The 10,002-nt window shown below is 32.8% G+C and overlaps 1 protein-coding gene across 1 annotated transcript; it reads left to right on the forward strand.

The window, feature by feature from the left end:
- Positions 1–283: 283 nt before the first annotated feature.
- LOC144365066 (taste receptor type 2 member 14-like) lies at positions 284–1,027 on the forward strand. Its single transcript, XM_078015858.1, has one exon. It carries the CDS (start codon positions 284–286, stop codon positions 1,025–1,027), a length of 744 nt encoding a protein of 247 aa, XP_077871984.1.
- Positions 1,028–10,002: the final 8,975 nt, after the last annotated feature.

Below are 10,002 nucleotides of genomic sequence, written 5' to 3' on the forward strand. Positions count from 1 at the left end.
ACTCTCCTGCTTTTGTAACTTGGCTTAGTTGCATTGGCTGGACCCCCAAACATCCCTTTTGTATTTTTCAGGCTTATAAGAAGCACCCTTGCAATTGCTTGGGGGCTGATCAGGGGAACAGCTTTATGTTCTGGTCAGTCACCACTGGTGTGTTTCAATAAAGGCTTGATTCGATTATATGTGAGTGGTCTGGAAGTCAATTTATGAAACCCCGGGACGAAGTTTTAATAATAACAAAATAAAGGAGATTTAGGTCTAAATAAACGTGTGTTTATGCAAGAGTATGTGTGTCCGTGAGTGCACACCTGCCTTGGTAAGGACTGGAGAAAGTTTAAAAAGGATTTATTTTACCTGGACAATAATTAATCATTTCAGCATCTGGCTTGCTACAAGCCTTTGCATTTTTTATTTTCTTAAGATAGCCAATTTTTCTAACTCATTTTTTCTCTATCTGAAGTGGAGAATTGAAAAGGTGGTTTCAGTGACACTGCTGATATCTTGGTTCCTCTTGTTTTTAAATATTGTGCTGTTGAACACATACCTTGATGTCTGGATTGACAGATACAAAGGAAATAGGACTTTTCATTATAGTTCACGCAATCCTTCAGTATTTTCCACACTTCTTTTATTCACCAACACTATGTTCACATTCATACCATTTACTGTGTCTGTGACACCCTTTCTCCTGCTAATTTTCTCTCTCTGGAAACATCTGAAGAAGATGCAGCACAATGCCAGGGAGCTCAGGGACACCAGCACCACGATCCACGTGAAAGCCTTGAAAACTGTGATCGCCTTCTTGCTACTTTATATCACATATTTCCTGTCATTTCTTGTACAAGTTTGGAGCTCTGAGTTTCTGGACAAAAGTCTGATCATTTCATTTTGCCAAACTGCTGGAATTGCTTTTCCTTCAGGCCACTCATATGTCCTGATTGTGGGAAACAGTAAATTCAAAAAGGCCTGTCTTTCGGTGCTATGGTGGCTGAGGTGCCGGTTCAAAGATGTGGAGTCACGGGGTCCCTAGACCATGTCAAAGATCATCTTGTATATTCCAGAGAAACATCAGAGCACAAGAAATTCCTGTATTTATGAACTTATGCTTTCAAATATCTTCCGTAATATGTAACCTTGTGAATTTTATGAAAGTGTGTTTGGAATAAGTACTGTTCTAACACATTTTAATCTTTGCCATATACATTATATATAGGTATATATTCATACACGTATCTAAATAGACATGTACACAGATATCTATCAATGCAGACAACTTAAAACATGAAATATTTATAGTAACAAAATATGAATATTGTATACTATTAACCTTTTTCTGACTATAAAAAGGGAAAATAATAAGATATGTATGTATACTATGTGAGACAACACTACTAAAAATTGAACTTTATAATTTCTACACACAGAAATATTTCTAGTGTAAGAGTATGTCTAAAATATCAGAAAAAATATAAAATATGGGCTTTTGTAAATCAGATGCACTCGATCTATCATTTTAAATGTAAGACCCAATCGACAAATTTAAAAAACAATTCCTGAGACATATTAGGCTTCTCTCTTCCTATTTTCTATCTACATTATCAAGTTTGAGAATTTTTGGGATATGTTTATCATTATTAGGAATGTACAATTCACATTTGGAAATGTGTTGTATTCTCCAATGTTGGCTATTTAAATTTTAATGCACAAAGATTCTATATCATGGGTCCTGGTAATTGTTTAACCAAATATCACATTGGAAAGTTGATGTTTTTATTATACTTCATGTCATTATGTAGCTGTTTTTTTTTTTTGGGGGGGGTAGAAAACAACCATATTGTCATAGGAATAGAAATTTAGAGTTACTTTAGGGTGGCCAACACAATTATAATTACCTTAATTTTTTTGTTATATTTACATGCTATTAGTACTTATTATATGCCAGAAATGAAAGATAAACAAGAAAACTGAAGAAATTTATAAAATATATGAAAAATTTGGGATAAATTAGTTACAAGAGTGGAGATAAAAAGAGGGAAAGGTGGTCATATACACTGTTTCAAGTGTTGTTTAATCTTTAGTAGGATATAATCTTGGTTACAGTTAGGAATGAAGAATTCCTTACTCTGGTTTATTCTCATAAAGAAATCTTTTAACACCCCTGGTTTTGTGTGTGGGATTGTTTTAAATCTTTCTAATATAGTTAACTCATTTATTTATTTGTGGAAAAATTATACCGTGAATATCCTTTTGATGTATCTTTTGGAAACATTCTAATGAGAAACATGCTATGAAATAAAAAGTGGGCTTCTGTAATAGCTAGTAAAAAGAGGATATTGTAATATTTATATAGCCGGTAACATGAATATCTTTTATCTATTAGGACTAACACATATGTAATATTATTTTTCATGTGAGATAACTGAGGTTCCAAGATTAAAAGACTAGTCCAGTAGTGTGTGAAGATGGTAGCACAGTGTTTATAACTCCAGCAGAGGGAGCTCACACCAAATTTAGATGAAGCATCAATAGCAAGAGATGTTCATAGTCACATATGGAATTTGGTGGAAAAAAAAATCTTGTAAAATAATGTGAAATTTTGTGCTCATATTAAATGTTCTTAATTTTTTCTATGATATTTGTTCCCTGTTAACATGTACACCAAATGTAGAGTACTAGTTTTTGTATGTCTGCTAATTAGAACCCAGCTGCCTTTCTGAACTGTCAGATGTGCTTTGTGTTTTAATATCATTCTCCTGGTGTCTGTAAATAGACTATATATCATCTGCATATAATTACTTGTAATGACTATTTTACTTCTTCTCTCCAATATTTTATAATTTTTTTCCTTTGGTGCTGTCTGCATCATGAAATGGCTCAAACATTCAGAATATTAAATAGTTGTGGTGATAACTGACATTTCTATAAATAGAGTTTCCTATTGTTTTACTTAAAAGTGAAAAACTGACTTAAATAAATGCCTTTTAAAATCATCTTCAGAGAGAAGCTTTCTCTTCTTATCTTTTCTGATAAAACCTGTGCTAAAAGCATCAAATGTGTTTTATTTTATTAAGATCATCATTCGTTTCCCTTTCCTCTGACCAAAAAAAGTGATTTGACTTCTAGTATGTTAATTCTGTATGCAATGGAATCTCATGTAAATAGTTACATTTCTAGGTATCATTAATAAATTTGCAAAGTGAAATTCAGAATATTAGAGACAAAATGAAATTCAGAATATTTACATAGTAATGACAGGTAATGCATAAAGCAGAATATAAGTAATGTGAATCACACGATAAATCTTTTTTAAAAAATTACATGCTAGAAGACAAGTGATTCACATTTTCAAAGTGTATAGGAATGTAATTAAAATTATAAATTCTTGGCTTAATGTATGTCCTCAGGCATTATTAATATAATTTCATATTAAAAAGCACCTCCTCAGTGAAAATGCTCTCCTAATGGATATACATCAGAAGGAGTGTGATGAACTGGTTTGTTAGGTCCCAAATCCACTGTTGAAGCCCTGTTTTTAGACAGGGCATTTATGGGCATCATTAAGGGAAAGGGGGTTATAAAGGTGACCCAAATTCACTAAGACTGGTGACTTTCTGGGAAAAGAAGAGGTATGAGGAACAAAGGGCAATGAACTTACAGAGAACAACACATGTGAGAAGGTGGCCTGCCAACCAGCCAGCAAGAGAGGCTTCACCGGAACCACTGCTGGCTTGTAAATATTGGAAACCCAGCCTCCAGACTCTGAAGAAATACATTTCTGTTGTTTAAGCCACGCAGTTTTTGGTATTTTGTTTAATTTTATCATTTAAATAATTTTAATTACAAAAATTAAAAAAAGGAGGGAAAGATGAGTCATGTTGTACAAATGCAATGCTAAATATACAGACAAAACAATTGTTGGATCTTTTAATTTAAAGCAAATATTAAATTATTAAGATTCTATATGAAATGATTTGAATATGCAACCATATTCAGTTATTTCCTTCATAATTTTTTATTTAGTAAAGTTGTTTTAAAAACAAGGATATCTACATGACATGTCTTGGAAGAGGGGACTAGTGCATGGGAATTTTAGTACAAGGAAAGGCCTTTGCCAAGATGGAAAAGGGATAATTATCTAATTCAGACATGATTAGAAAGAAAAGTGTTGTGTATATTAACAAGTATATACTAATTAAAGATATTAAAAATCCTAAGTAAATTGCTAAATAGATAACTATAAAAAAAAGCATGCCATCAATATAACTCACAGCAAACAAGGAGAGTTAGAAAAGAAAAGAAAAAGCAAGACAAACAATGATTATTAGATTAGAAATGAGTCCTATATTATCAGAAATCCCTAAATGAATTATGTTAATCATTAAAAAGAAGAAATACTACAATTATTTTGACACATATATTTTATCATAACTATGTGCTCATCATTACATATTTTATATAATACAATTATATTTTATATAATACAATATCCTATTTTTCTACATTTATAAATTTTATGTTTCTATTTCATTAGTACATCTTGTATGCAAGACTTATACCTAAAATATATAAATAAAAAATGGTTGAAATTATTTTCTAAACATATAGAAAAATAAATGGGCAGAATATTATTAGATGCTTTCCAATATCTATTTTTCAATTTTTGGTTTTTGACTGAGACCCAGTGTTATGCTGTGAATGTTCATGTCCAAAACCTAATTTCTGAACAAATTTGTTAATGGAAGATAAACTTTTATCTAATTAAAACACAAAGTTTTTACAATTTATTTAGCTTCATAATATGAGGCTGATTTGTGTACTAACACCCCAAACAAATAAAAGTTGTTGGAGCAATACTTTTATCAAATGAACTAGTTAATGGAATATATCAATATTTAAGGAGAGCTCTTTACATAATAAAGGGAAGAATAATTAATAAGATAATAATTAGGGTCATGGGTGCTTTAAATATATACCACCAAGAAAAGTGTATCAAAATTTTAAAAATAGAGAAAACTGAATCTATGTAAATATTTCATAAGCTGATGGGTCAAGCAGAATTAGTAATTATAAAGAGAATGCAGGGTTGGGGCTGTAGCTCAGTGGTAAAGCTCTTGCCTAGCATGTGTGAGGCACTGGTTTGAATCTCAGCATTGCATATAAATAAATAAGTAAGTAAATAAATAAATATCCATTGATAACAAAAAATAAAATAAAAAGAGGATGCAAATAATTCAACTATGATTAATTTAATAAATAAATGCAGAACTCCTTACCAACGAAGAATACACAACATGCCAAAAATCTTTAACTTTTGCCAACATAGGTCTTAATAGAACCAAAAAGAAAAAAAAAAAACCTCAAAATATTTCAGAGTGATGCTTACAGAGAATATATTTTCTTAGTACTACTTTCAATAATAAACAATATTATTATGAACAGTAACACTTATAATAATACTTTAATAAGCAATATTATTATATAAATTGGAAAGGACATTATAATCTACTTCTGTGAACTCATTAGTATCAAAAACAACTCATTAGTATCATTCACAAATTTACATGTGAATGATAAGGACAGCAACACCTAGACTGAAGTTTGAAAGTTTCAGATAAATCTGGAAAATTCATAAATATAAATTTATTTAGTAGAAACAATGTTGAAAAGATGAATGGGTAGAATGATGTAGAAATGTAGAAAGAAATGAGGAGGAAGTAGACTAATATTTACTTAGCTTTATTTTGAAAAGACAACTATGCTTAGTGCTCCACACCTATTATCGTGTTGAATACTGAGAATACTGATTGCTCTTTGACGTATAAGGAAATTTAAGGACAAAGTATGTGGAGGTGTCTGGTGCTTCAACAGGGTGTTCTTCTTCCTGCCAAGGAAGAAGCCATCTAAGAAATTAAAGTCTAGAATAATTAGTGAGGAACAAAAGACAAAGAGTCAGAAAGAATAGTTTTCAAGAGAACTTGGAGCGCCTGATAGGTCCAGTCCACATAGAAGCCGAAGCTAGACAATTAGAATATGGCTCCCTGGATTATTTAGGGGGATAAATCAAAGGCAGGGATAAGGTTTCAGGGGTGAGTCTTGCTTCCTGATGTCTTGCAGTCAGCAGGTTGATTGGCATGTTAGCAGGTTGTGCCCATCTCAGAGGGGCTGAGCACCTTCAGCAGCTTACCCCATCTCCCATGCTGTGTGGGACCTTTGTTAAAGCTGAGGGTCATGTTCACCTGCATTAGGTGGTCAATCCCTGTGGGGGTGCCACAAGAAGTTTCCAATGCCAAACCTATCCCCTCACTGGCTTTGGTGCTAATGTGGTCCACATACAGCCCATGGATGGCTCTCCATAATGAAGAGATTAAAGACTTATCCTAAGGTTGCACAAGTAGTAAATAAAAAAACGAAGTGTTGGCACAAGCGATATGATTCCCCAGGTTGCATTTTTAAATACGTCACAATCTACATATACACGCACCTTTTAGCATCTGCAGGGGATTGGTTCTAGCATGCCTCATGGCCACTGAGATAAGTGGATGCTCACTCCTTTATGAAAGTTGGAATAGTATTTGCATTTAAAATTCACAATCCTTCCACACATAGCCAATTATCTCTAAATTGTTCATAATCCCTAAAACAATATAAATGCTATTAAATAGTTGTTATACTGACTCATTTAGGAAATAATGATAAGAAAAAAATCTGTACATAATCAGTAGTAATAAAATTGTTTTTAATGATTATTAACAATCCCCAGTTGATTGAATACACAGATCTGATACAGAAGACTGTTTGTAATAGCTAAAGAAGAAATCAATGACACAGAAAACTAAAATAAAATGTACATGTATTATATACCAAAGGACTCTTTCGAAAAATCCAATTAATGGACAATAAGTATATACAGTATTAGAAACCCAATTTTACCCCAGAGAAAAACAAAAATTAGGGATACTTACTTGTCAAAAGTATAATATTCAGAAAAAATGTAAATATTTCTTTCTTGGATTCAAAGCATTGACAGCTTCACCACACTTGTCCTAGGGTGGATGGTGGACCATAGAACCCAACTGTCAGCAGCTTTTCCTAGTAGCCCCTCAAATGTTTTCACAGACAGTAACACTGGCAAGACATCTATCTAAGAGCAGCTTTTCTAGCACCCACAAGGTAGAATGCTGGAAAGGTCTAGAAAGCACATTTCCAACCATTTATGGTGGCTCTGCTGGGTGGACCATGGCTGCATTGTCCTGAATGGAGTCTTGCTCTTAACCTTGGAATGCTGTGTGTGTGTGCGTGCGCGTGAGTGCGTGTGTGCACACACACACCCACGCACACATAGGAACACTGTAGGCTCCTTGTGGGTTGCCACATGTTTGTCCTAGGGGTGCTTGTTCTTTCAGTCAGAAGTTTTTATATTCTGTGGACTCATCTTCTTTCTTGTCAATCTCTTGTTACTCTCCATCATGCTGTTGTAGTTAATAATTCTTTATGTTAAACTTTCCTGCTCAAATTTGAATGTGATCTGGCTTCTATTTGCACCTGACCCCTAATAGATTTTGAAATGTTATATAAGCAAAATTTCAATTGAGCCATAAGTGGAAGGGAGTCATAACACAATAAATGAGTCATACTACATTTTTGCAGAAACATTATGCTTAATAGTGAAATGTATAATCTTTTACTGATTCCAGAATTAAGAGTTGTTTTATGCTACAATTATTAGATAGTAAAATGAGAAAAATATATAAAAAACCTCATGACAATTTGAATGCAAATGACAAAGAAGATTTATTTCCCGAACAAATACATTGTGTTTTCCTATGAATAATCCAACATAATCCACAAAGAAATAATCAGTAACTTTATTGAGCATAATAAGTAAGCTTAGGAAAATGACCAAACATAATATTAAGGTATAACCATGCATCAGTACTACATAAGTAGATATGATATTTGAAACTGGACTTTTTCATGATAACAACAACAACAACAACAAACAAAGAAAGAAAGAAAAAGAAAGGTGCCTATAAATAAGTCTCATCCACCATATTTTATTGAGACATTTATTAACTTGAACTAAAAAAAAACCTAAAATAACTGAATAAAAATAGATAGATAGCATGTACTTGGGGGGATAGAATCAGTTTCCCCAAGGTAGCTATTGTGTCCCAATATTTGTGTGCAAGATAATTCCAAGGAAAGTCAAAGTGGGTATCAGGAATGTCTATAATATACCTTAATATTTTAATTATGGAACATTAAAATATTAAATAGTGTCAGGAGTAAGCACTTGTATAAAAGGCGTAAGTGTGAGAAGCATGCTTGATAAATATTATGGTCTAAGAAGCCTGACAGTGAGGGAAGAGGATTTAAATCTCTGAGACCTATTTTGAAAATTACAGGATCATAATCCATGTGTTTTATTTTCTTAGAACTTGTTTAGAAACCAAATGAAAGGTGTGGGTGGTGGTGGTCAATGTATGTGGCTATGTTTACGACTTGTGAACACTAATGCTATGTGTCAGTACTAGTTCTTAGTACCTAGTTGGAGGGAGGACTAGCTTTCACTGGGGCTCTGAGTAAAAGCTAGGGAAATTTTAAACTTTCCTATGTAGATCCAATGTTTTAAAATAAACCCTTAGTGATAATGAACTATTCAAATTATCTCACATGGCTAAGGTTTACTTATCAATTTAGGCATTTCTGGCATATTTTATGTGTTAGGTTTTAAAATTAAAATTCAAAATTTTACTAGCTGACATTCAAATTGGATGAACCCAAATGATGTAAAGATAGACAAGGGAGAAAGCTGCAAAATCATGAAAGAGAATAAGTCTTCATTTGCAAGCTAGCAAATGAGAACTCAGCTTTTCCTCAATGCCTGCTATGAAAGATTCCAGCCTGTGCCAAGGACATAAATTAAATAGATAGGAGTTATTCTGAACTGTTATGGGTCTAACAACATTTTCCATGAAAACACCACTGACTCATCCTTTAGCATCCCATCCTGCTTCAGAACAATAAGTGCATTAGTTGTGACTTTCAGCCACCACACTTAATACATTTTCTACTGAGCATCATTTCCATCCAATTAATGGAAGAAGTTGTTGGAACTTTTGTCTATATTTTCACAATTAACTTCAGTTACTGGGTTGAATGACAAAATTTTTCTCAAGGAGCTGAGCTAATTCTCTCTGCTCTTGCCATATTGATATACTCAACCATAAAGAAGATTGAAATTATGTCATTTGCTAGTAAATATATAAAAACGGAGAATATAATGTTAAGTGACATAAGCCAGATTCAGAAAATCAAGGGTCAAATATTTTCTATAATGTGTAGAGGCTAGAGTGAAATACAGGAAAAAAAGAGGTAAGAATCCCATGAAAATAGAAGGGAGATCAGTGGAGTAGAGGACAGGGATTGAGGGGAGAGAGAACGTATGGGTAAAGGGAGTAACTATGGAATGGAATTGACCAAATTATGCTATGTATATATGTCAGTATACCACAGTCAATTCCGCCTTTATGTCTATCTATAAAGGGCCAATAAAAAAAATAAATAAATAATAGAAGGAACCAGTGTAGTAGAAGAAATGGAATAGGGGGAGGGAGGAAAGGGGGGAAAGAGGAAGTACAAGAGACTGAAAAGGAAAAAAATTATATTCCATGCATTTTTGATTATGTCAAAATTATACATACTATTATGTATAACTATAATGCATTCATAAAAACATTAAAAATAAATAAAATAAAATAAACCTATGACATCAAAAAGCAAAACTTGTGATCAACCTAGGAACATATGATGGACAAGTAAGAATTATTGTTGTGGTTGTCTGTGTGATAATCAGCCATTTTGGCAACTGGCTTAATAATAGCCTCAGCATATTTCATATTTTATTTAGTTGATATGGCCAGTTTCTCCAACGTAATTTTTCTTAACCTAAAAAGAAGAAATAAGAGAGTCATTACAGAGATTATTTTGAGAATGTTGGCTTAA

This window comes from Ictidomys tridecemlineatus, chromosome 6 (assembly GCF_052094955.1).
Source record: "Ictidomys tridecemlineatus isolate mIctTri1 chromosome 6, mIctTri1.hap1, whole genome shotgun sequence".
Classification (NCBI taxonomy): domain Eukaryota; kingdom Metazoa; phylum Chordata; class Mammalia; order Rodentia; family Sciuridae; genus Ictidomys; species Ictidomys tridecemlineatus.